Raw genomic sequence first — 27,511 nt, forward strand, 5'->3', positions numbered from 1 at the left:
CTCTTTCCCAAGACAATTATGTTGCCTCTCTTATATACCTAAAGATTACTGTAAGTTTGTTTTTTCATCAGTATTCTCCTGCAAAATCTCATAAATGCAAGAGAAAATCTGTTTTCAGTCATTAACCTAAAATTCTTTTTGAAATAGTACATAAAATAAATTCAAATTTTAACTCCTGTTTATTCTCCTCCTGGTACTTGTCTCATAATAGTACATTAAAAATAAAAGAAAAAAAAAAGAAAGAAAGAAAGATTATCTGCTTACTTAAAAATAAAGGTTTATGTTCAGAAATAGAAGACCCCTGACCTGGAACTCAAGAAATCTGATTCTACTAAAATTCCAATAAGCCTAGGCAAGTCACAAGCTCTGTGTTAGAGTTCCTTCTCTCTAAAGTGAGAATTATTTTAAAAAGCCCTGGAGACTAACCTACAGTTTTGTGGTGATCAAATGAGATGACGTAAATATAACTATTTGAAATAACATAATTATCACAAGAAAGTCTCTGAAATCTGATACTCCAATCTTGAAAAATATTTTAAAAGTTGGTCATTAACCAAACTGTATTTGTCATTGTTAAAATATTTTGTTTTTTCCTAAATCTAACAGCTAATGATACTTTGAATTTTGCAAGGGAAAAATGGGGATGAAAATTTGCATAATTATTATATACTTATACCATACATATTCTATATGACTATATAATTATTACAAAAGAGTAAGTTACTTGCAAGTCATAAAGTTCCTTATGAAAATGCAAAATTAAATTACATATAACAGTGATCAGAAGGCTGAGCCAGTGGGCTAGGTGTGGACAACACGATAAATTGAGTAACAACAGGGTAACCACAGTAAGGACCTAAAATGGAGAGCCCACAGGAGATAAATTATTATTAGACTGTAATGACAGACTACTAGAAAATATAACTTGGTTTTAAGTTTTAATAAGTAACAATTTGTTTTCAACTTAATGAGAAATTAAACACGTAGGTTTGCCAATAACAAGACAAACTATAAAGTTAGACTCAATACTAAAGAATTCAATACACAGGATGGGGAAAGGTTTCTTAAACAAGATCCAAAAATACAAAACTTAAATCACTAAGATGTATACTTTAAATATCTTATAATTTTATATGTCAATTATACCACAATAAAGCTGAAATTTTTTAAAAAATGAAAAAAAAATGAATTCAATACAATTTCCATCTAAGTGATACATGGCTATGAGGGGAAGAAGGAGAAAGAAAAGAACATTTCTGAGTCTCAGGGAGACTGGATAGGATATAAATTTAGTTCAAAGGAACTAGTGCATACAATTGGATACCTCACTACTCATGTCAGAAGCCAAAGAAGCTTACATTTATTCACTGCCTCACTTAAGGTTTTAACCCTTCCTTGGCAGGCAAGCAAAGTATAGCAATCCTAGTTAAATAAAGTACAAAAGGCAGAAATATAAGCAACAAGAGCCCTATAAATTTGAGGTACAAATATAGGACTACATCCTGTCCCTTTTACCTCTTAAGGGTACTCTCTGATGAAAAGGAGAGCGAGCTGGCTGTCTGCATGGTACAGTATGATGGCCAGGAGTTGTCCCTGCAACCTTTTCTGCATAACCAGAGAAAAGCACAGGACAGGGTAAGCCTCACATGTAGGTTTCTAAACTAGACAACAATCAAGATCTAATTATATAATAACCAGCATCCACCTTGCAATCATATCATTATTTATTGGGCCTTACTTATAAAAACATTCTAAGATGGTGGCATACCAGAATCATCCATCACAGCAATAGCTTGCTCTGCCTTATGCTGCAGAGCAAGAAGAGCAGCTTGTCGTCCCTGCAGAGCTCTCAGCTGCTCCTGCTGCTGTAACATCCTTTTTAATAAATCATGTTGTTTCTTCAAATTTTCTATCTCTTCCATAGGCTCCTGCTGAGGATCTCTGGCCTGAAAAATAAGACCAACAACACTTATATCTTTTAAAATCCATGTTCCTATTTCAACCACCAATGGCAAGGTACATACATAGATAATAAATTAGTATTAAATATACAACCCTACATACAGACTTGAAAGAAAAAGAAGAAGAAAATGATGACACAGAGACAGCCTATCATGTTAAGAATTAGGTAGTTAAGGTAAAAGACCATATGCATATGCTTAGCATGAAGAATTAACAAAAAGAAAATAAAGGAAAAGGCATAGGAAGGCGCGCGCGCGCGCACACACACACACACACACACACACACACACACACACACACACACACACACACACACACACACACACACGAATGAGGGATCCAGGCCTTACAGAAAAGGAAGAGCAGATCATACCAGGCTAATGCCCTAAAAGTAGCCCTGGAGAAAGACCAGACTAAAAAATCTTCTGCCCCATTCCTAGAAGTGATGTTTAAAAACCAACAAAACAAAAACCAACTATTTTCTAACTACGGATGGAAATTTTAAAAATATACTTTTTATTTGATTATTTGATGTGAAAGGCTTTAATTTACTTGCATCACTTTATATTACCATACAGTAAAGAAAAAATATTATCTTTTGCATCAAAGATATCATTACTATTTTTTCTTTCAAAAGATGCTCATTTAATGCTGAGTCCGAGGACATAATTTACTTTGAAATTCCCCCCAAAATATAACATTTTGCCTAAAAGAGGAACAGATTAAATAGGTGCCACTTATAAGGAATTATAAAATTTTAAATGTTAATCTTAAAACTATTCAAGTGTAACCCAACCAGAAAAAATAAAGTCAATTAATCAAAGAGAGAAAGTTAAATACAACCTGGAAACAATAAATAAGACAAATTATGCATGAACTATATACCATAATGGTATTTTTCATCACTGATTTGCCTTTTAAAAAATTCTGTATCTTAAAAGTTTAATGATTTTAGCTAATATTTACATAAAATATTTCTATTAATTTAGAAATAGTCAATTTTAAATTTGCATTGCTACCAAATTTTTGGGGGGGATATGGAGACTTTAAATGAATGCTCTCCCCTGGCTCTGACCAAAGTTAACAAGGAAAATAAACCTCAATGATTTCTTTTCAAAGTAAAAATGAACTGATCTGTTTTCCCTATGTACATTTGATTCCAAGAAAAATTATGGAGAACACAGATGGCGCCAGAGAAATTCCCTTCTGGGTAACATTCCTTAACAATACTTTGCAAAAACCTCTTCTCTTTACCTCCCCAAGTAGGACTCATCAGTATTGTAAATAAGAATGAGTAACTGTGATAACTTGGCAAGCAATAAAAATAATTACATGGCTCAGAATTAAGAACTCAAAGAAAGGAAGCTCAAATAGGAAGTAGAAGACTACAGTTAGAATGTTTGATGTAGGCATCAGAGAACAGGTCAATGCTCTATCCAGGACTGGCCAACTAGACTTTATGAACATGGAAGAGAAATACTGTATCTTGGTTAAGCTAGTATTTACTGGAGACTTTCCAATAAACTAAAGCCATTTTCAAATCAAGTACAATTTACTCAGTTCTCTCCCATCTTATACAAGTGGAGTTACCTAGTTAACATTACATTCATTCCTATGAAAATTCATCTTCTTAGTTCTTGCTCATTTCAAGACTATTTACATCTTGAAAAAATAATTTGAAGGGTGAGAGATAACTATCAATCTGAGATAGGTTGCCATCTCAGATCTGATCCAAATTAATTTCATCAAAGTCACTGGTAAAATATAAAACCAAACCCAATCAGGTACAGATTTCAGTGGAACAACTCGGAGAAATCTCTCCAGGTTGACATCAATCAAATACTCCAACAAAGCATCAGTGGTAAATGACTAAGAAAAGAAACATTACACAAATAAGGCAAAAAGTCATCTAGGAAAAAAGAAAACCATCAAGAATGCATTATCTCCATCTAATTCATAATCCTCCCGTCTCTCAAAAATAGTTTAGACCTCAAGCTAACCTTAAAGCTATCTAATTTTGAAGAACTTACTAAACAATTTAATATTATGGTTTATTACCCTTTAAAATGCAAACTTTTAAAAAGAACTTTAATCCTTGTTAGTCACATTTATTTGCAAAACTTTGATACTCTAATTATAAAGAATTCTGAACTTCAGATTTTTCACTAATCCAACGATGAATTCCCAACAATTTTTTGAAATTAGTGGAGTTTTATTACTGCTTAATAACTTTTACATCCACATAAATAACATTTCAGACTAATAATTAGAAAAGATGAACTGAGGGAGGGGGGTGGAACTACAATCAAATATAAAGAAAGGGAAGATGAGAAAATGGTAATAAAAATACCTGGGGATAAAAACATGGCAAGAAGATGGTACATGGAATAGAAATCCAAAAAAGGAGGCCAGGACTATACGCATCCTTCAAACACATATTTTCATTTAAACGTTTTGAGTCACTTTCAGTTAAGTAGATTCTTAGTTTACAAATTAAAAAAAATAATAACTTAAGCATGAAATCTCGAGTTGCATACAGGTAACAGATTTCAGAAAACCCTAAGTCTTCCTTTCCTCTACTCAACTGATGTTCTTCCAATAATTCTTCATGGATCCAAATATATTTTTATGGCTGAAAAGTACTTCAGTTAATATGTATTCTAAGTTTTGTCATCTGAAAGGTGAGAAACTATAAGCCCAGAGACGATAAAGCTGTGATTTATCCAATATCACAGTGAGGGGAAATCAGATACCTAAGTTCTAGGTTAGTGTTTTTTCACATCATACTATCTGCCCCAAAATTACATCCATAGACTATGTCTTCTGTATTTAAAACTATCTCTGAAGAAGCATAGTCTAGTTTGGGAGACAAATTTAGCCCACATGAAGTAACTAGAAATGATAAAAACGATAGCAAAAAATGGGTAGATGGTATTTTTAAAAGCTTATGAATGCTCTAAGAGCTGAGATTAAGTGTGGGGGAAAGATGAGTATGGGAAAACAATGAGGGCATGGGTATTCAGGGAAAGCTCTTTTTAAAAATTATGCAACGTCATCATGTCTGTAAAATATTTCATAAAATGGACTCTGCCCTTGTAGGCAACTCAAGAATATCAATTATCTCCTATCAAGCTGCAACTCACAAGGTTGCTTTAAGCTCTGAACCTCAGTTAAGACACCAACTTTTTCCCCTAGTCTTCTAACAGAATACTACATTTTGAAAGGATGTTAAGGAGGGAATGAAGGTAGGTGGGGAGAACAACAGATTCTGCATAACAGAGAAAGAATAAAGTCAGTCAGTGGGAATTAGGGTTTTTTCCTAAGAAAATGAAATCATTTTATGAACAGAGTACTGATAGAACTACACTAGGATGGCCCTAAGAATCAAAAGATTAAAAAGAATCAAATTAAAATAAACTCCAGAAAGAAGTTCAAGAGAAAATAATATTTATAAGGACATTATTCAAAGAAACTTAAAAACAGAAAAGTGGTTTTTAAAAGCAAACATAATGCCTTAGGGGAAAAAAGTAAAACTGGAAGATGCTATGCTGTAGTAACTGTCAACTCAAGTTCTGTTTGTCACTATTCAGAAGACTTAAGAAAGGAACATTAAGTTCCAAAGGATCTACTTTCCCCCATTCACTTTCTCTTCTCCAATGCTAGTAGTTTTAAAAATAATCAGCTACTTTACTATTCTGTTGAACTGGGGCACCTTCTGCTTAACATTTTATAGTAAGATCACTATAGCTAACTTCAAACTATATCTTCAAACTTTTGTGGGAGAGCGGGGAGACACCATAATATCTAGAGGTTAAGCTTTGTCATTTTTAAACGCCACAAAAATATAAAATATGTACATAACAGAAAGGAAAGCCTAATCCTAGGTAAGAAGCTAGTAATAAAACATACGAAATTGGTCTTATCTATACTCAATTATTAAAATAGTACTTTACTCCTGTCAAATATGAGCACTTTTACAAATGTTATTTGTTTTTTCAAACTGTTTTAAGTGGAACTACACAAATAGTTGTCTTTAAACCTTTCCTGAGTGTCTTTATGCAAATCGTGGAAAATTAAAAGAACATTTACAGCAAACATTGGAGAAAAAAGTAGCAAAAACATCAGGAAACAAGTCAACTGGATAATTTTTTTTAAAAAAAGAATGGAAGAAGGGATTTCCAATGGGAAGAAAAATATAAACAAAAAAACACTAAAAATATTGGGTTGGTCAAAAAGTTCATTTGGGTTTTTCCATAGGATGTTAGGGAAAAACCCAAACGAATTTTTGGCCAACCAAATATTTCATTATTTAAAAAAAAGGAAAGCTAATTGCTTGCTCTATTTTTTCTTTCTTTAATGAATGACTACAGGAAATAAGACAAAACTTAAAAATACCATCTTAATCCATGAACACAAATATCAGAAACAAAAGGCAACTAATGGTCAAGGTTTAAGAATGTGTTATATTTCGAGTTCTCAACAGCAAAAAAAAGGAAAATGGATTAAGTTTCAAGTCCTTTGTTAATACAAATTAAAAACAGCTGCCACACATAATCCATGGAGAGGAGAGTAAGAAAGCAGAAAAGGAAAAAACACTAAGGGACAGCATTTTACTAATGTAAATTACAGTACAATTAACCATGTTAACGCACATATTTATAAGTTAATAGCAACAACAAATAAGCAAATAAAGGAGAGGAAATATGAACAAAAGAGGTGCTCATTTAGAGACTTCCCAAGTTAATATTGTGAAGTATACCTTTGAGGGAAATCCACGTTTTCGGCTATATTTCCTATCAGGCCTCAGTTCCCTGTCATTCTGAGGAGGTCTGTCACCTTTCCCTTTTGGACTTGTTGTAACGTCAATGTCTGAAACCTGTTCTTGTGAAGCTGAATTCCCTAGTTTGTCCTCAATGCACGGCCGAATTCTCAGACTAAAAGATGCCTCCTTTATTAAATAGTGTAACATATTAATTTCTTAACACAAACTCTTGTTTAACATAAGCCAGTCTTGTAAATAAATATAAAAAATTACAAGTCCATCTTTAAGAAAATCAATCCACCCTCCCCCAAGTGGCAATAAAACTTTAGACTTTTAAATTCCTACAGACTCTGGCTTATTATAATTAAGTGAATATCATATCCTAGGCAATAAGCTATACAACAATTGCTGAAGCATATTCAACATTTATTTGGCTATGTTATTAACTTTCAAAATTTCCTGATTTAATGATATGAAAGAAATTCTCATCATGGGGAATACAATACACACTAGCATATAAGCTATAATAATCATTTATATCATTTCCCACTCCTCTCCAACAGAATTCCTTTACCGACATGCCCCAACCCTTCCACTTCTGCTGGAATGAAATGTGAGAAAGAAATTATTCCCAGCACCACTGTAAATAGAAAAACAATTTCCCCACAGTAGACTCCATTCTTCAACAACAATTTGGATCAAGCCCTCTGAGCATCTCCTGGTGAAAATAATGGAGAGAAAAAAAATTCAAATTTCCTCTTCAAATCAGGAAGGGCAAGGAAGAGAAAGGAGGCAGACAGGAAACTATGCAGGTCAATATTAAAAGGAAACAAACCCTCAAATTCCTAATGCTGAATGGTACTTTGGAACATACCTCGGACACAAAAGATACACGTGGCTATTCTTTCACAAGAAAGGCATTACTGATAACAGGCTTTCAAGTTTACTAACGCATGGTTGTAGGTTCACCTGCTAAAATTAAAATGCTTAAAAGTATACTAATTTCATACTAACTTCTACGAATTAAGTTTATTTTATAAATCTTTCCTCAAAGTTCTGTAAATTTCTGATTATTTTTCCAAAAGACAGTATTTTGATACATTCCATTTTGCAGAGTCAGAATTTATAGTATTTTTCTCACTGGCATAAATCCCAAAGTAAATGCTACCCTGTCCCATTTTCATCTCAATTTATCAGTCGTCTGGTTTTGCTTACGTTCTAAGCTAGCCTGAGAAATGAGAATCCTAACAGCCTTAAAATGGTTCCTCAATGGGAAATTAACTTGGAGACTTTTCCAACAGACGACATGTTAAGCAATGACACTGTACTTATAGCTCTTACATCCACAATGAATTTTAACTTTCCCAATGCTTCTTAAAATGAGTAAAGCTGTGCTTAATGAAACAAACTAGAAAAACCAGGTTTCTGCAAATTGAAGATCAGATATTATTAGATTTAATCAACCATTAAAACTATTTTTAATGCTAATAAATAAAACTTTTAAACTTCCATGTTCAAAAAGAATATATACAGCATTAACAATCTGAGGGTTTCTTCCCTGAGATAAACTTTTCATTAAGGAATGCCTACAAAAATATCATCGTGAAAAATGGGGGAAAACTTTATATCTTCATTTCCAGCACTTTAATTACTAAAAAGCCGCTTACCGTGGTATCTGAAGCCTCAGACTGCACATCTATGTTTAGCGATGTGCTCTCAGCTACAGAACCAGATCCCACAGCTGAATCTATAGTCCGAACATCCTCCTCCTCATTTTCTCTAGCCTGAAATATTTTAGCGGTATAAATCATACAACTATTAAAAAGGGCAATAAAATGTTATAATGGATGGCACGATTTTTTGAAAATATATTAACTCCTCTGGGGTGGCATCAGAATGTCATCAGTACATGCACACTGATATACTACAAAAATAACTCAATACTTTATTTAAAGGGTCCAAAACTTACAAGAATTTTTTGGAGAAATTTCATATATGACTTTTCTTGTTCTTTAAGGTGATCTATTAGATGAGTAAGGCGTTCAACATTAGCAGATCTTTCATTTTTCTCTACAAGATCTTCCCGCATGGAACTAGCTTTAGTAATATAGTCACGAATCTGAACAAGCCTGCTTACAATCTGCAAGGGAAATATTTGGGGTGGGGGGGGAATTAAAATTATAGATTTTAATTTCAAATAACCAAAGATACTTCTAGGTTTATTGTGTGAATTCATACATGCAAAAGATCTGAATCAAATTTAGAATTTAATCAAAACATAACAGGCAATACTAACAATTCCAATTACTGTTAACTTAAAAATTTCAAAATGCGTTTTAGTTTCATTACTTGGGAACTTCATTTTATAAAACTGCGTATCAAACTATTATTTATATAAATTTCTCTGTTTATATATTTCTTTATAAATATATTTTAAAAATTAAGATACTTTTGAAAAATAATTTTTTCAAAAAATTATACAACCATTAAAAAAAATTTCTACAGCAATCTATTAATCACATTGCTCCCAATTGCTCTTCACTAAAAATTAGCAATACAGCATTTGGCAGATGAACAGAAGTCTTAATTTACCTTACTATGCCATTTCTACAATCATTTTGGTAAAAAGAAATTTATACCATTTTGAGTAAATCTGATAATGAGGAAGGTCAGAGAAGTACTTTAATTCTACCTAACTAAAATTCCTATGTGCATAACCCAATATTTTTTTTAAATCTTAATGAATCTACTTTGAGGTTTATGAAAGCAAAGAGCAAAAGAAAGAAGTTTTATCACCTGGCTGCTCTCCATTGCAGGCTCTCCTCTCCCATCTTCTTCAGAGACTTGACAGTTTTGCAAAAGGTCATTACTTAAAGCAGAAGCAAACAACTCTTTACATTGTGCTGATCCAATCATTTCTCTCTTTTGAGGATTTACAGCAGCATCTTTGCTCTTGTTAGTATTAATCTGCATAGGCAAAAAGTTGAAGGGCTTTCGGTTTTCACTAAGCTGACGTTTGTTGTTAGCAGCTGTTGCTCTACCTTGAGAATCACTTCCAATGCTTCTCTATATATGAAAAAGAAACCAAATTCCACAAACATTAATCTTTCAAAATTAAAAAAAATCCAATGTTCTTAGTTTTACCATCAGATATTGATTCACAAGGTGCATATAAACAGATTTGCTATAAGATTCAAAACAGCTTCAGACCTACAAAATTCTTTTAGTAAAATATCAAAATTCAATTATCACGTCCTAGGCCTCATTCTGTCAGACAATTCAAATGATGAATATGAGCAAGACTAGTCTAAATGAAGTAGTAGGATTATGAATCATATTTATAACTCATATTGCTAGTCATACCTGATCACAGAATATAACATAGGCTTTGGACCCAATGAATCAATGTTAATTAATATGAACATCAACATAAAGATGTGTCAATGTAGGACTTCCCTGGTGGTACAGTGGTTAAGAATCCACCTGCCAATGCAGGGGACACGGGTTTGATCCCTGGGCCAGGAAGATCCCACATGCCACGGAGCAACTAAGCCCGTGTGCCACAACTTCTGAGCCTGCACTCTAGAGCCCGCGAGCCACAACTACTGAGCCCGTGTGCCTAGAGCCCGTGCTCCTCAACAAGAGAAGCCACTGCAATGAGAAGCCTGCGCACCACAAGGAAGAGTAGCTCCTGCTTGCCACAACCAGAGAAAGACCACACGCAGCAAGGAAGACCCAACACAGCCAAAAATAAATAAATAAATTTTAAAAACAAGATGTGTCAATGTAAAGCATTGTCTGATAAAGTACCCAACTCAGTGCCCGGCATACAGTAAATGTTCAATAATTAACACACAGGTGACTAAATGATATACGATCATCACCATCATACCAGACTTGAATCTACCTTTATGTATATTTGGAAAACTTATCTCTATGAAGTACAGATGGGACAGTAAAATGTTAAGAGTTCATTATCATTTCTATTTGCTTTTAGTTCTAAACTTGATTTCAGTGATTATAAATACAAACAACTGTTTTATTCTAAACTTGAGATAACCCAGCACATCCCACACTTAACAAATGACAAATATTCTAAACTGGATATTCCCTTTTGCTTAACAGCAATCTTACTCAGTTACTAGCATGCATAATTTAGTTTCAAAATGAAATCATTTAAGTTAGTCATATAGTATAATAATAAAGTCCCAAGAGACTTGTCCTCAGCAAGTTTAGAAATAAGGACTTTATCGCCCTCCAAAGAACACAGTACCATCACAACGGATTAACATTCTTTCCATATGCACAGAAACTAAGAAAAAGGAAATAAACAGCTCAAATTTATTAAGACAAACTATTTAGTCTATTGCAAATATTTTCCATAGTCATAACTTGATTTTTAAAATAATTTACAAACCTGATCTAAATCACTGAAGTTTATCCGCTGTTTAAGTTTCTCTAATTCTGCCTGCTCGGGAACAGACATCTGCGTCATGTATCTACTATGCGGAAACGTATGTGGAGTCTCCGTTCTTCGCCTTCCCACTCCTGGCGATGACTCCGGAGAAATATCATTAGTTACCCTTTTATCACTTTCTACACCAAACTTTTTCTTATTCTTTTCTGATGATCTATTTGCCTTCTTCTGTTGGCCACCCCACTCCTTTAAAAAAAAAGTACAGGCAAAAGTTAATCTGGCCTCTATCAAATCAGGAAAATATTTGGGTATGCCTAAAGATTTTTGGTCTTAAAATTTTAAATGACAAACATTTTTCACATAAATACATAGTCTTAGAGACAATTATTTACTTGTACTAACCCATTTTCCCTCCACTATACCTAGCCTAAATTTCAAACTGTGCTGAAATTATAATTATTCAGAAAATAATTACTTTCCTATCATAGGTCATTAACAAATACAAATACCCAAACTCCAAACCTAGCGTCAGTCTGAATATTTTCAAAAGCGTTTTTAAAAATGGTTCCTGGGGCTTCTCTGGTGGCGCAGTGGTTGAGAGTCCGCCTGCCAATGCAGGGGACACGGGTTCGAGCCCTGGTCCGGGAAGATCCCACATGCCGCGGAGCAACTAGGCCCGTGAGCCACAGTTACTGAGCCTGCGCATCTGGAGCCTGTGCTCTGCAACAGGAGAGGCCGCGACAGTGAGAGGCCCGCGCATCGCGATGAAGAGTGGCCCCCACTAGCCACAGCGAGAGAAAGCCCTCTCACAGAAACGAAGACCCAACACACCCAAAATTAAATAAATAAATTTATAAAAAAAAAAAAATTTTAAATGACAAACATTTTTCACATAAATACATAGTCTTAGAGACAATTATTTACTTGTACTAACCCATTTTCCCTCCACTATACCTAGCCTAAATTTCAAACTGTGCTGAAATTATAATTATTCAGAAAATAATTACTTTCCTATCATAGGTCATTAACAAATACAAATACCCAAACTCCAAACCTAGCGTCAGTCTGAATATTTTCAAAAGCGTTTTTAAAAATGGTTCCTGGGGCTTCTCTGGTGGCGCAGTGGTTGAGAGTCCGCCTGCCAATGCAGGGGACACGGGTTCGAGCCCTGGTCCGGGAAGATCCCACATGCCGCGGAGCAACTAGGCCCGTGAGCCACAGTTACTGAGCCTGCGCATCTGGAGCCTGTGCTCTGCAACAGGAGAGGCCGCGACAGTGAGAGGCCCGCGCATCGCGATGAAGAGTGGCCCCCACTAGCCACAGCGAGAGAAAGCCCTCTCACAGAAACGAAGACCCAACACACCCAAAATTAAATAAATAAATTAAAAAAAATAAAATAAAAATGGTTCCTTACTATTTATAAACTGAATAGTGAAATAAATTATATATATATTTACTGGCCTCCTTTAAAGTCAGTATATATAGGTAGACAGGTCTGGAATCAACCTGTGTTCTAAAGCAATTACTGTTATAGGAAGAAATGCCCCACTGTGTGACCCCAGGCAATTTATTAAACTTCCCAAGATCTCAGTTTCCTAATCTCTAAAATAGTGTCACCTTTAAAACACGATTAATAATAATATACATAAAGGGAGGGTGGGACAAACTGGGAGATTAGGTTTGACATAAATACACTACTGTGTGTAAAATAGATAGCTAGTGGGAACCTGCTGTATAGCACAGGGAGCTCAACTTGGTGCTCTGTGACAACCTAGATGGGTGGGATGGGGGCAGAGGAGGGAGGTCCAAGAGAGAGGGGATATAAGTATACACATAGCTGATTCACTTCACTGTACAGAAGAAACTAATACAACATTGTAAAGCAATTATACTTCAATAAAAAAAATTTTTTAAGAAAAAAACGTACATAAAACAGCTATCACAGTGCCTAGCATATAGTAAGCAATAAATATAACTATTATTTTCTATAGGCAACAATGTACTACATGATAAGGTCTAATATGAAATGACAAAAAAATGCTTAATATTTTTTTTCTTTCTTTTTTTTTTTTGTGGTACGCGGGCCTCTCACTGTTGTGGCCTCTCCCGCTGTGGAGCACAGGCTGCAGATGTGCAGGCTCAGCGGCCATGGCTCACAGGCCCAGCCACTCCGCGGCATGTGGGATCTTCCCGGACCGGGGCAGGAACCCGTGTCCCCTGCATCGGCAGGAGGACTCTCAACCACTGCACCACCAGGGAAGCCCAAAAAAATGCTTAATATTTTAACTAGAAAACATTTTTATTTACTTAGCTATACTCATATAACGCATTCAACAAAAAAGCTATAAATTCCCACTTTATCCATATTGGAAGAGTCTTTTAGTTTTACTTTAGTAAAATCTTTTGGGATAGTTTTCTCTTTTATAATAAAACTCCTTTCTCTACAAACTGTCCTTCCACCCCAATCCATGTGTGGGTGTTCCTGCCAACCTCTTATTCTACTTACCCCACCCAATCCTGGCCATAGATGACTGGAAAAGAGATGCATATCTAATCCAAACTGGGATAATCATATGTTAAAATTTCAAAATGGAACTAAGAGATAACTAGTCAGTATATAATTGCAGCCATAGCTGAAAACTTTAGAATGAAGGGGCAGCCATAGTATACCACATGGACCAGAGAGGAGAGAAAACTGGTCTGTGAAAAGAAGTTGTGTTAAGCGGAGGCACACAGAAGCAAAGAGTCAGCGTAATGAAAAAGCAATTCTTGACAACTTTCTGGTTGCTTTTTTAAGTCCCTTCCTAAAACCCAGCTATATTCCTTTAAGGTGTTTTCCATAAAACATCTTTATATCCTTGTAATAAATCTCCTTTTTGGCTTAAGCTAACTCAAGTTGATATGTTACCTAAAAACAAAAATGTCTTCAAGTAATATAACAAATAGCCCAGGGTCATTTAATATCTTGGACAGCAAGAAAAAATGTGTTTTCAAAGAGTTTCAGTGAGTATGACTTGGCTAAGTCAAGGGAAAGTTGCAGTCTAACATTAGCAGCCAACGACACACCATCAATAGTAAGATATCCTACCATGTTGTTGAGTCGGTCATCAACACCCTCACTGCTCCAGTTTGGTAAATCCTGATCATTCATGCCTTCTTCAAAAGGACCTCCTCCTGTGGCCATACTGGCTTTTACAATTAATGTTCTGCAAAACAAGTGAAAACTAACTTTCCTAACACATAAAAACAAATTGTAAATTTAAAGAATTCCATGAAGCTTAGCAATATAAAAGAATATCAGAAAAGCTGATTTTATGAAATAAAAGAGGCACTGTCAACTACACATCACAGACGAAATGATTTAGCTGCCATAGGCATAGTACGATTAGCATGCATTAAGTAGCCAAAGTGATGGGGAGGGGAAGGAAAAATCTCAGAATATCCACTGTGTCAGCTGGCTTGCATGCTTTAAGGTTATTCAATTTAATTTATTCAACACAATCCTAAAAGGTAATCAGGTAGGAAAAAGTTATTAATAGCTAGAACCAAAACTGCTCTTCGAAAAGAAACTAATACCCCCAAAGACCTGGGCATTTGTTTTGTGTCAAAGATTCAAAGAAGGTAGAATGGCTCTGCATGGAACATGAAGAAAGGTTTGGTCTTAATGGGAAGGTAATGGTAAGCAAGATGAAAAGAAAGCAGCAAGAGAGAAACAGGACCAGGTAGGTGAAATGGCCGATAAAAACCAAGAATACAGTCGCTAAAAACATTTAAACATAGCGATGTCTCCTGCCCTATTTTAAATTTATTTATTTATTTATTTTATTTTTGGCTGCGTTGGGTCTTCGTTGCTGCCTGTGGGCTTTCTCTAGTTGCGGCGAGCGGGGGGCTACTCTTCGTTGAGGCGCACGGGCTTCTCACTGTGGTGGCATCTCTTGTTGCGGAGCACGGGCTCTATAAGCACAGGCTTCAGTAGTTGTGGCTCACAGACTCTGGAGCACAGGCTCAACAGTTGTGGCACATGGGCTTAGCTACCCCACGGCATGTAGGATCTCCCCAGAAAGGGATCAAACCCGTGTACCCTGCACTGGTAGGCGGATTCTTAACCACTGTGCCACCATGGAAGTCCCCCTACTGCCCTATTTTAAATTATATTACCTCTACCTCATAGTTTTCCCTAGATCTTGATATAGTCTACTAAAGTCACAAATTCTCCCCACTAAAAAACAGTGGGGATTTTGTGAAAATCAAGGAAGGTACTAAATTTCACACCTGAGTCAAAGAGCTGAGAAATGGAAGAAGCAATAGTACAAGCAAAGGTTCAGAAGCATAGATATCATGAGAAAATAAGATTTCTACATGATCTTGTGGAGGACTTTGTATTTCCACTGGGTGTGGAACTGCTCTGGTTGGAGGGGGACTGAGTGAAAGAGGAGACAGTGAGATAAACTTTATCTGTAACTCAAGGGGCAGGGTAAGCCATTAGACATCAGGATTATAATAGGTTTTTCAGTTTACTAATACTAACATTAACATACAAAGAAGTCAGTTAATTTTGTCAAGGTCATTCAGCTAAAAATGTCACAAAAGAATACAAATCCAAGTTGCTTTGATTCTAAGAGCCTAACTTCTCCCACTTACTAGAGTATAATATTAAAAGGATTTTAACCATCCATGACAAAGCAGGATTTATCCCATGGGGATTTGAATGCGAGGATATATATTAGAATAATACGTTACATTAAACAGGTTAAATATTATCATCTCAAAATAAAAAGGGATAAAATTCAACACTTAATTTGAAAAAAATCTTAAAAAGTACAAATACATTGGTACTTCCTTACAGGTATGTGTATTTTTATGCTGTTTATTTCAATAGCATTTATTACTTAAAAAAAAAATTTTATTGAGGTATAGTTGACATAAAATATCATATAATTTTCAGGTGTAAAACGTAGCAATTCAAAATTTTTAAAGGTTATACTCAATGAGCATATGTTACTTTATTTTATTTTAATTTATTTTTTTTTGCGGTACGCGGGCCTCTCACTGCTGTGGCCTCTCCCGTTGCGGAGCACAGGCTCCGGACGCGCAGGCTCAGTGGCCATGGCTCACGGGCCCAGCTGCTCCGCGGCCTGTGGGATCTTCCCGGACCGGGGCACAAACCCGTGTCCCCTGCATCGGCAGGCGGACTCCCAACCACTGAGCCACCAGGGAAGCCCCATATGTTACTTTAAAAATTTTCTAAAGAGTTGAAAAGAAGTATATTTTAAACCAATAGCCAATGATCTTAAGATATGAAGAATAGTCCTATTAAAAGACCAAAATGGGGCTTCCCTGGCGGTCCAGTGGCTAGGACTTCACCTTCCAAGGCAGGGGGGTGGGGTGGGGGTGCAGGCTGGATCCCTGGTCGGGGAGCTACGGTCCCACATGCCTCTTGGCCAGAGGACCAAAACATAAAACAGAAGCAACACTGTAACAAATTCAATAAAGACTTTAAAAATGGTCCACATCAAAAAAAAAAAATTTAAAAACAATTTTTAAATAAAAGACCAAAACACATATTAGTTATTCAGCATTATTTTGAAATTGTTTGTACAAAATAGAAAAATATGAAACAAATATTAATACTGAAAAGAGAAAAGGTGGTATTCTCAAAGAATATTCATTTTAAAAACGTAGAGAACTTCAAAATATCACAAATAACCAGTTAGAAACATACTGGGTGGAAATGATATCATTTATAACAGTGGCAAAAAAATAAAATTATCTAGGAATAATATAGTTTTGCCCTATGTAAAGAAGAATTATTTTTTTAATCGAAGTACAGCTGATTTACAATGTTGTGCTAATTTCTGTTGTACAGCAGAGTGATTCAGTTAAACATATATAAGAAGCACTATTAAACTCTATAAAACAATATAACAGAAAATGTGAATAAGCAGAAAAACAAACTATGTCCCCTAATGAAAAGGCTAAATATTATAAACATAATACCATTTTTTCTAAATGTATAAACTTAATTAAATACCAAGAAAAATCCCACTGGAATTCTTGGAATTTGACAGAATGATTCTAAAAACCATCTGGAAGAATAAACAAGTAGTTGGAAATAAAATTATCTGAAAAATAAAAGCAAGAGTTGCAAGAGAGGTCAAGAGGGTAGAAAACTAGTCCCAAGATATTCAACCACGTTAAGTATCTATATGGTTATATTAGTACCGCCCAAAAAGAAAATCCTCAAATACACCCAATTCAAAAAATTTAATGACAAAAATGAATTATAGGGCTTCCCAGGTGGCGCAGTGGTTGAGAGTCCGCCTGCCGATGCAGGGGACACGGGTTCGTGCCCCGGTTCCGGAAGATCCCACATGCCGCGGAGCGGCTGGGCCCGTGAGCCATGGCCGCTGAGCCTGCGCATCCGGAGCCAGTGCTCCGCAATGGGAGAGGCCACAACAGTGAGAGGCCCGCGTACCCAAAAAAAAAAAAAAAAAAAAGAATTATAGCTAACATCTATTTTGTTCACTATACGCCAAGCACCATGCTAAATATTTTATATGCGTTTATCATTTAATCTTCACAACAATTGTGTGGTATTGGATTATTCAGTGGTTGGGACAATTTGTTAACAATGTTGAAAAAAGTTTATTTAGAGCTTTAACAGGCTTCCTAAACTAGGATGCTTCATCTTAAACACAAACAGAAAAATGATTTGAGTGACTATTTTCTCAGTTCTCCCAAGGATGGTACATACCCAGCACCATTTCAGACACACAGAAGGGGAATTAATTCACAGTTAAAAACAGATGCCTTAGAGCATTAGAGCTTAATTCTCTCCCAATTGAAAAAGACTGCCTTATATTAACACCAATATACTACCTAGATTAAAAATAGAAAAATAAGATGAAAGAATCAAATAACAGACAAGAAAAAAGAACAGACTTGAAAAATAGAGATTTTACTTATTTGGAATGCAGAAATAAAAGGACTATGTTCAACCGATTTGATTCATATACAAGTGAATCCCAAGTATACTGAGAATAAATAGTAAATGACAAATTGAGAAAAAAACCTGAAAGAAACAGGAAGTATATAGTTAGTATCTTTACTATATTAAAAAATGCTTGCATGAAAGCAATTTTTGGTTGCAGGGGTAGAATGTGATTTTTGCTCTTTTCTGTCTTATATATTTTCAGCAATATTTTACATCATTTTTTATACTAGAAATATATTTAAGAACTTTGCAAAATAACTGATACTCATAAAGAGGTATGCCCAGTGAACTGAAATGACTCATTTAAATGAAACATTTTACAAGTACCTTTTTCTAGATGTACTAATATAATCTGTAATATTAAAGAACAGGAGCTCAAAAAAACACATAAGCAGTAGAGGTGATAATGATATTTAACATTACTAAAAGCAATTTATCTTAAAATGGAAATTAGAACAGAAAATTATTAAAATATTTAAGAAAAACTCTTACCAATTTTTTTGGTAAAAGAGTATGTTACATTTTTTTTTTTTATATTTATTTATTTTATTATTTATTTTGGCTGTGCCGGGTCTTAGTTGCAGCATGTGGGCTCTTAGCTGTGGCATGTGGGATCTAGTTCCCTGACCAGGGATCAAACCCAGGCCCCCTGCATTGAGAATGCGGAGTCTTACACACTGGACCACCAGGGAAATCCCTTTTTCTTCTTTTTTTAATAGAGTATGTTACATTTTCTATCAGTTGAGTAATAAGGTAAGTTTACTTTAAGATAAATTATTAAGGCTATATTCAGAGATGTTTTATACTCATTTTTTATTATGATGAATTCCCCCTAAAATGAAGAGCTTTTTCTAAGGATCTATTTATAGGCTAATGACTTTGAACACTATTAACGTTAAGTTTCTAAAACATGGTTTAAAAGGCACACTCCTAAAGAAGTAAAATTATCAGTATGAAGCTAAAGAAATAATTGCATGTGAGTCAATTCTCAGTGTATTAACATTCAGCTGATTTCTCTACCGGAGTAGCTATCTCGCCCTACAAAAGGGAGAAAACAAAGGCAAGTCATTTCTTTTCTATGTTAACCTCTCTAACCACCTCAAAGTCACCATTAAAACTACAGGTCTCTCTCTACCTTCTAAATTTTATTCTGTAAACACATTAATATAATTATTTATATAGTTTTTGATTATTTTATGATGATTATAAACTATTACTTGTATAGAAAGACTCCCAATAATCAAAAAACTAGGTATGTAGAGAAGAGGACCAATGCAAGAAAAATTTTTATGGCAGAATGAAAGAACTTGGTGACTGTAATGATGTGGGAGACGAGGCAGGGAGGAAGGAGTTAAAGGATGACTCCCAGATTTCTAGCTTGAACAACCGGGTATAGGATGATACATTCAAAGTAATTTGAAAAGAAACAAGTTTCTGTTGAGAGGAGTTCAGTTTTAGAAATATTTGAGATGCCTACTGTCCACCAAATTAAATGTCTAGTGGGCAAATACTGATCTCTCAGAAGTGAAATCTAGGCTAAAGAGATTTGCAAATCATCAACTCATAAAAGAACTTAAAGTGGAAAAGAAGGCTCAGGGAGAAGATGAAGACTAAGAGAAGAAGACTGAACCTTGAAAGACACTGATATTTAAGAGAGAAAGGAAAAGAGCACTAAGAAGGCACAGAAAGACAGGAGGAAAACCAGAAGAATGTGCCAGAAAGGGGGAGAAGTATATAAAGAAGGAGGGTATGATAAGAATGCCAGATGTTACTCTGTCATATAAGGAAAGCAGTGAGAAGTGTACACTTGGATTTAGCAACAAGGGGGTTACTGACAAGCTTGGTAAGAATCAATTCCATAACAAATGCATTTATTGATGGGAAAGGGAAAAAATAAAGGAAGTGATGAGGTGATTTTTTTCAAGGAATCAGACTGCGAAGGAAAGCAGGTGGCGATGGTCAAGAAGTTTCCTTAAAAGGAAGGTATCTTGAGCACGTTTAAAATTTGTCGGGATAGAGCTCACAGAGGGAGATAATGAAGATGCAAATGACAAAGCAGATAAATTGTGTGGTCTCCGAAAACCCAGGAGCAGCTGGGATCCAAGGTGTAAGAAAAATGATTAACTTCAGAGAGGCAAAGGAACACCTCTTTTACTGAAACAAAAGAAAAGAAAGGATACAATTGGATACAGGCTGGTTAGCAGATTTGGTGGTAGGAAGCTGAGAGAGTTTGTTAAGTGAGGTGAAGTAAAAAGGATTGCTCATTAAATGTGCAAGGGTAACATGACAGTGTCTGAGAGACTGGGGAAGAGTGACATGGGCAGCACTAAGGACTCAGAAGAGAGCACTAACATTCCCTGACATCACTAATGTATCACTAATCTGCAGTGTGAATTTTTTTCCCCCAGAAGTGCTCATCAGCCTTGGTATAAACACTCCATTGAATCCATCCAAGGTTGGGATTTTGCCAGGCAGGTTTAATAGAAAGACAATGAGATGGAAAAGTTGAAGCCACTGGAAGATAACTAGTACAAGTGATGGATGATGGTATGTTAAGCTGAATGGGGATAAGAGTAAAATTCTTCTACTTCAAACAAGCACTTCTATGCATCCTATGACCTGCTAAACTAAGTTGAAACTATTAATTATAGGTTTCATTTTGTTATTTTTGACAGCCTTATTTGGTTCCCCTATCTTATAAGGATATGAAATGCAAAAATACCATGGCAATTTATAAGCTACTTTCAGTGACTGATCCTTCGGAAGAAAATCCTGTTGTAGGATTCTTACTATACAGAAGTATTATATATATCTAAGTAGAATATCACAGTATTAATTACCATGAAAATACCAATGATTGACTAAAGTTACCTTTGAAATAAAAATACAAAGTAAAGAAGAAATCAAGAAAAAAGATTATTTTTCCTAAAATCTTTAAAATTCAGATATTATTTCTCAAATAGTATTAAATTACTCATAACTGTCTTTGGAAATACCTTACTTCTCACCTGACAGCTGTAAATCAAGGTTTTAGAAATACTCATCCAAATAGAATAATGTAGAAACTATAGGTTTTTTTCTAAATATTTACTTAGAGTCACAAAATAACCAAAGTTGGTACTTTATGTTATCTGCACAAGTTTTCTAAAGGTTGCATTATTTGGAATATTTATTTTACTAATTATATAAAGGAAATACCCAGTATACTGTTTTGAAAGTCTTAATACAGTGCACAAGCATACTAAGCACTTTTAATGGAAACTGAGAAGAAAATGCATAAGTTTCTGGCATTATGTGATTGTTTAGTTTCATTTCTCAATTTCTTCTCTGTACCTAAAAACCATACAGATCTTTTCCTTGGTTCTTTCAATTTGACACTTCCTAAAAATTTCAATAATTTTCTAGAACTTAAGATATCTCTCTATAATTACCCTCTTTAAATTAAAAAAAATAAAAACTCTTAAGGTATTGGGGGGAGGAGAATGAATAGACTGCAACAATAGACTACAATATATAACACTCAATTCGAATTAACAAAAATTTGATTAGACCTATGTACCAAGTATTGCACTGGGCCTATCTTATGGTACAGTTGCATTTCCACATCAAGAAAATTTAATATATCCTTGCTCTCTACAAAAGCAAATGAGAGCCCTGAGGTCAATTAAATTCTGCTTGCTAAAACCTCTCCCTCTCTACAATTTATATTCAAATCTGTCACTTCCTTATCACTGATTACATGTAACTCCCTGGGTACATCTATATGCCCTGCTATAACCAATCCCAATCTTCACTGCCACTCCATCCCATACTCGTTACTGATAACAGCTCTTCCTATGATCCCTTTCCACTGGATCATTACATACAAACTCCCTATACATCCTCCATCTGTTCCCAAATATTCCTCCTACTTCTTTGGGTTCAATAAAATCCCAAGTCACTCTAAAAGCACTATTTCCTTAGAAATCCTTTCTAAAAGAAGATGCTACTCTTCCTAGTCTTTCAGATTCATGGGGGGAAGGATACCAATTGCAGACCATTCTTATTTAACAATACTTAACCTTCCTCTTTTGAACAAATTAACCACCAAAAATACCACTCTCCCTATCTTGGGTACCATTTCCTACTGTCCATCCCAAGACAGTCTTACACTTTTCTTGGTAACAACAGGCTCATGGTTTCACTCTCCACCTCATTCTCTGCTTTCATGACCTGAACATTTGTAACCACTTTTCTAAACTCTGACCTAAGTTCCAACATCCATCTCATCTTCTCTATTCCAATACTATTTCTACTCTGAAGAGATAATTTGTTCAAGATCCTGAACTTCTGAAATCCCTCTTTCTGAACGTAAGACCTTACATTCTACTTCTCTCACTTGCTCATGGCCCTGCTGAATACTTCCAGCCCCTTGATCATTTCTCTTTCCAGGAATCCATTAAACCCTCACTTTCTTACTCAACCCCAAATACAAACCCAAGTAAGCCATTCCAAAAATGACTTGCTAGCATCCTTGGCCTACTCAACTATTTGCCCATTTTATGAATTCAATTCTGGATAAACCTCATTATCTAATCTCTTTGCTTCTACTCTCAAACTCAAAGGTAAGGTCAGTCAAATAGCTATAAAATGGCAATGACTGTGTCCACTATTAAGGTATATTATACCATACTACACACTCACACTTGCAAAATGTAGGTTTACTCACTGAGGTAAGGAACTTTATCTGTTTTGCTCACTGCCGCATCTCTAGTACTTTATAGCCATTAAGTCGCACATTGTAGGCACTGAATTAAATTTGTAAGATGAATGTACTGCTATGTACCCCCTTCTGGCTTCTTAATAAATTCCCTAGTGTGATTATTCCGAACACTTTCAATTTTATCCAAATCTCACATACATTTGCCTCCTTTACAAACAAATGGCCAAATCCCCTACTGAGAAAACGAAGGTCTTTTAAAATGAGTTTAACTCAAGAGCCCTATATTTTTATTCTATTTTATCCATCTTCTCTAATGTGTTAAAAGGAAAATTATTTTATGACTGATATTATAACTGTTTTTATTTTACCAAATCCCTATTACACACTCCAGTGTTAAGAACTCTAATCCACAAACTCACATTTGACTTTTCCCGAGTTCCACTTTTCTTGTTTTATTCTGTTATACTCTTTCAATTAAAAGAAAAAAATACCAAGAATTATAATTAAGATATAAATCAATGGCCAATCTATATTTTCTCATGATAGCCTATTTCATAAGGGAGCTGAAGATTTGTCTACTTTCCTGGAAAGCAAGGATATAGTAAACATTTTTTAAATGGTCTGTCTTAAAATTTTAACAATAGAATTAAATTTTCTGAGATTTTTTTAAAAAGAGTAATTATTGCTGAAATGCTTCTAACAAAAATTTCTTCTAATCCTCATCCCTTGGTCATTTAATTTCTGAATGGTCCTTGGCAAACAATTACTTAACTTTCGCTCAATGAACTTACACTGACATTTTTCTGCTGGTCAGAGAATATCTTTACATAACCAGCATTTGACAATGCACTGTGCATACAAACTAATGTATAAAGTAATTTTAGACAGCTAAAAAAACAAACAAAAAAAAAAAAACAACTTCAATCAATAGTATATATAATAAGCTCAAAAAGTAGAGGTTTGTGAATAAAAAATAAAAACAGCCAATTAACAGAAAAGTTGTACAAGATGACTTAAGAGTAAATGAATTCAGAACAAGAGGCTATCCAAATAGTTGCTACAGGACACATTCAAACTGAAATGGGCTGAAGAAGAAATTCTGCGAAGACAAAGACATTTAAAAAGGTATTGCATACACTATTCTAGTATTTAATAATTAGGAATGACATGGCTCTTTTCAAACAAAAGTATGAAGGCAGACCAAAGTGGCATGCCAAATGCAGAGCAAACAGGGCAACAAACCTACATCGTTTGTTTACTACACGCACTGGTATTTTATAACAGTCTGCATCATAAGGTCTTCTTCAACTATAATACAAAGGCCAATAACATATATAATGATGTCAAATTACCTGTTTAGAAACTAGTTTTTGCAGCTCAGAAACGGCTCCTTTCCTGTTTCACACTTCAAAACTGTTGTCTGCTTATGATTTAAAAAAAAAAAAATCACTTCAGTAAATTACACTATGAAGTACAGAATAACAAATACTGACTATATTTATAACCTAAAGTATGTTCAGAAAATCAACAGAAAAGGAAAAATCCAATTTATCACTCTTTTAAAATCACCTTACTTGCATCTTTTAGGAAAACAATGTGGTACACAGGTTTAAATCCTCCAACCTTGTAAGATCCTACCAAACAACAGTGTGATACCTTAATACCTACTTTGGAATATAATGTAATCATCATGGAAAAAATCCATGCCCAAGTTTACTCTTCAGATTGATCAAGTCATTAACTTCCTGTCACTCAAAACTTCCAGAACTCTGCAGACCCGTTGATGAGGAAAAAGTTTCTTTATTTAAAAGCTGGCTACTTCATTAAAAAATAACCCTGTAACTACAAAAACACAAGGTTTACTTTCAGTCCAAAAACTCAGAATTATAATGGTTCCCAGTGGCTCTAACTGGGAAGGTGATAGGGAAAAAAACGAGCAGGTGCACCGAAGCTTGACAACACCCACTCCAGTAACCAGAGAATACCAGAAGGCGGAGTCTGGAAAGCAGCGATGGGGCGGGGGTGAAAGGGGCACCCAGAAAGCCCGCTTCTTCCAGCGCCAAGACACGATCTGTCACCCGTAGAGCAAACGACACAGATCTCCAATCGGTCAAAAAACTTTTTTCTTTTTTCAGATATGGCGAGCTCTTGAGGAGTGAGCCGCGGGATGAAAAGTTTGGGCGACCCGCCTCCCTAGCGGGGCCTACTACGTAACCCCCAAACCCCCGTTTCTGCAAAGCAAGCGATGTTCCCCGAATCCCATTTGGCATTTAGTTTATCCCCACCCTGGGCCCATCCAAACTGGACCAGCAGTAAGGGATGGCGAAGGGGCGCAACGGCAGAGGCGAGGTAAGAGCTCTGAAATGAACATTCCCCTCGCAAGTAGAAACCCCAAAGCCAGGAACGCCTCCCGCGGCCCTTCCGCTCTAAGAACACCCGAGACAGCTGAAGTCCCGCTGCCCACAGCCCAATCCCGAAGTCGCGTCGCTCCTCACCGGCCCTTCTCCACCCCAAATTCTGGACCTCGAGAGCCCCACCAGAAGAGAATGTGGGGGGTGGGGTGGGAGAGGCGCAGTGACGAAGACTACGGCCACTAAAGCCCCTTACTATGGAAAACTAGACCCCCTGCCCCTAGCAACCAAACCGTAAGCGCCCCCCCCCCGCGTCCTCCACTCGCAAGGGACATTCCTGGAGCTCCCGAGCCTCCTCCCCGGGGCCAAAAAGAGAGAGGGGCGGGGAGGCAAGGAAGGGGGTTCTGTGGTCGCCAAGATGCGTCCCTTGAGGCTCACCCCGATATCGCGTCGGTCGGTCCGGGGGAGGGGGCGGAATGCCTGGCCAGGGGATGGGAAGCAAGCAGCAAAAAAAACCCAGGAGCCCAGACAGAGGCGTGGGCCCGAGACCAGGCCCTACGGAGTCAAGTGTCCCAGGGCCGTTGCTCTCCCGCCCCTACGCCGCGCTGCCCTCGGTTGCCAAGGGCTGTGGACGCTCAGGCATTACCTGTAAACGAAGCAGCCGCTCCCGCCAAGGGCGGAGTAGCGGCCAGCCCCCACGAACTGCCACCGGCGGCGGGCCTCCCTTAGAGACCGCAGCAGGGAGAGTCCCCAAGTTTCCTGGCTGCTTAGGGCCCAATGGCCGCCTTTTCTACATCAGCTACTCGGCTCTAACCGTCGCAGCCACCGCCATCTTAGGCTCTCATTGTGGTGGGAGAAGAGGGGCGGGGGGACTGCAGAGGGGGCAACGCGCCGGGAGACATGCGCCGTCTCCTCAGCAACGGCCGCGCGGGGGTGAGATTCGCCTGGGCGGGAGCCGCAGTGCGATCGACGCTCTAGACTGGAGTCATGTGACCGGCGGGAGTCTGCGGTATCACCTCTGGCTCCGGAGCCAGCTGCCAATTACACAAACGAACCACCAGGAACTACATATCCCAGAATTCCAACTCGCTCTCGGGTTATACGCGCCGGCACGTTCGCCACGAGGGAAATGACTACAAATCCCAGCATGTTGTGCGCTTCCGGCTCCTCTGGCGAGGAGGTCGAGACCTGTGCGGAAGCGGATGGAGCCCTCTTGGGCAGCTGGAAAAAGAGTGGAGACGCGTTCTGGTTCTCCGTGGGTAGGGGGTGGTGCCAGCTCCGGAGAGTGCCGGAAGGAGGAGAAAAGGCCGCGGACTGCGGTCGCTCTCCACCCACATCCCGGTCACGAAGGGGTGGAAGCAAAAGGACCTTTACAATCTGGGCTTAAATTTACACCTGAGGAGATAAACCCACGCGAGTTAATTGGCCAGACGTCGTACAGCTGGTCAGTGGGAGAATCATCAGTGTTAGTAATTAACTCCACCTTGGATTAACGCCCTAGTTTCCTTAGAAGAACCAGATGATTTTAATCAAAATTTAATATCGAAAAATGTTCTCTAAAAACTATAGTCTCTGAAGTCCCTTTTTATTTACTCTCTTTTCTCAGCAGCGACCCTGTTAAGGTTAGTATATCAACAGGTTCTCTCTTAAAACAAACCCCCAGAACACGGTGACAATTAAGGTCTTCAATGTGGCTACCTGAAAGTTTTAAACACTGGTCAGTTTTTCTTTATTTTTCGACAGTTTGTAATTGTGGGATAACTTTGTTTTAAGCAAAATAAGGGTAGGAGGAATGAAGAATGGGTATCTGAGTTCCAACAGCAAATTGTTCTCAGTTACCAATGGAATTTGTTGACAAAACCAATTAATAGAACTGCATCTCAATACGTAATTCAGGTAAATCAAGCCCTTCGTGCTACTGTAATTTGCAACTGAATCCAGGTTCAGCCTCAGTGCAATGATCTTTGACACTTTGTCCTGCATTTTTTAAGTACTTTTCTGTGCGTCTAACAGTGCTGATTACTTAGGTAACAAAAACATAGTCCCTGCCCATTAAGAGCTCATATTTTAATGAATGATGAAGAAGTAGGGTGTGATGTAAATAAACTCTGTTTTATAAGAAAACAAAAGTGCTGTGGGAACTCCCAGCACCGAGCAGCTAATGGATTAGGTGTTTACTGTAGTCCAGTGTGCCCTAGGCCTCATTGTAATTCCACCGCACACTAGCTCTAAGATCTTGGGCAAGTTACTTGACCTTTCTGAGCCTCAGTTGCCCCACCTATGAAATGAGGGGGAGGAGCTAATAATATTGCCTACCTTAGAT

General features: G+C 36.8%; 1 protein-coding gene across 1 annotated transcript in view; it reads right to left on the reverse strand.

Annotated features, from left to right (window-relative positions):
- The window catches only part of PCM1 (pericentriolar material 1), a gene marked incomplete at its 3' end in the record, with an annotated part of 46,032 nt that extends 31,707 nt beyond the window's left edge, over positions 1 to 14,325 (reverse strand). Inside the window, exons 1-8 of the mRNA XM_007459913.1 lie at positions 14,230 to 14,325; positions 11,142 to 11,387; positions 9,521 to 9,790; positions 8,694 to 8,864; positions 8,392 to 8,508; positions 6,722 to 6,910; positions 1,769 to 1,946; positions 1,516 to 1,605 (exon numbers count right to left, since the gene is read on the reverse strand). Of these exons, the coding sequence (XP_007459975.1) occupies positions 1,516 to 1,605; positions 1,769 to 1,946; positions 6,722 to 6,910; positions 8,392 to 8,508; positions 8,694 to 8,864; positions 9,521 to 9,790; positions 11,142 to 11,387; positions 14,230 to 14,325 (1,357 nt within the window). The remainder of the gene's footprint in view (positions 1 to 1,515; positions 1,606 to 1,768; positions 1,947 to 6,721; positions 6,911 to 8,391; positions 8,509 to 8,693; positions 8,865 to 9,520; positions 9,791 to 11,141; positions 11,388 to 14,229) is intronic.
- Between the last annotated feature and the right edge of the window lie 13,186 nt (positions 14,326 to 27,511).

This window comes from Lipotes vexillifer, unplaced genomic scaffold (assembly GCF_000442215.2).
Source record: "Lipotes vexillifer unplaced genomic scaffold, Lipotes_vexillifer_v1.1 scaffold614, whole genome shotgun sequence".
Classification (NCBI taxonomy): Eukaryota; Metazoa; Chordata; class Mammalia; order Artiodactyla; family Lipotidae; genus Lipotes; species Lipotes vexillifer.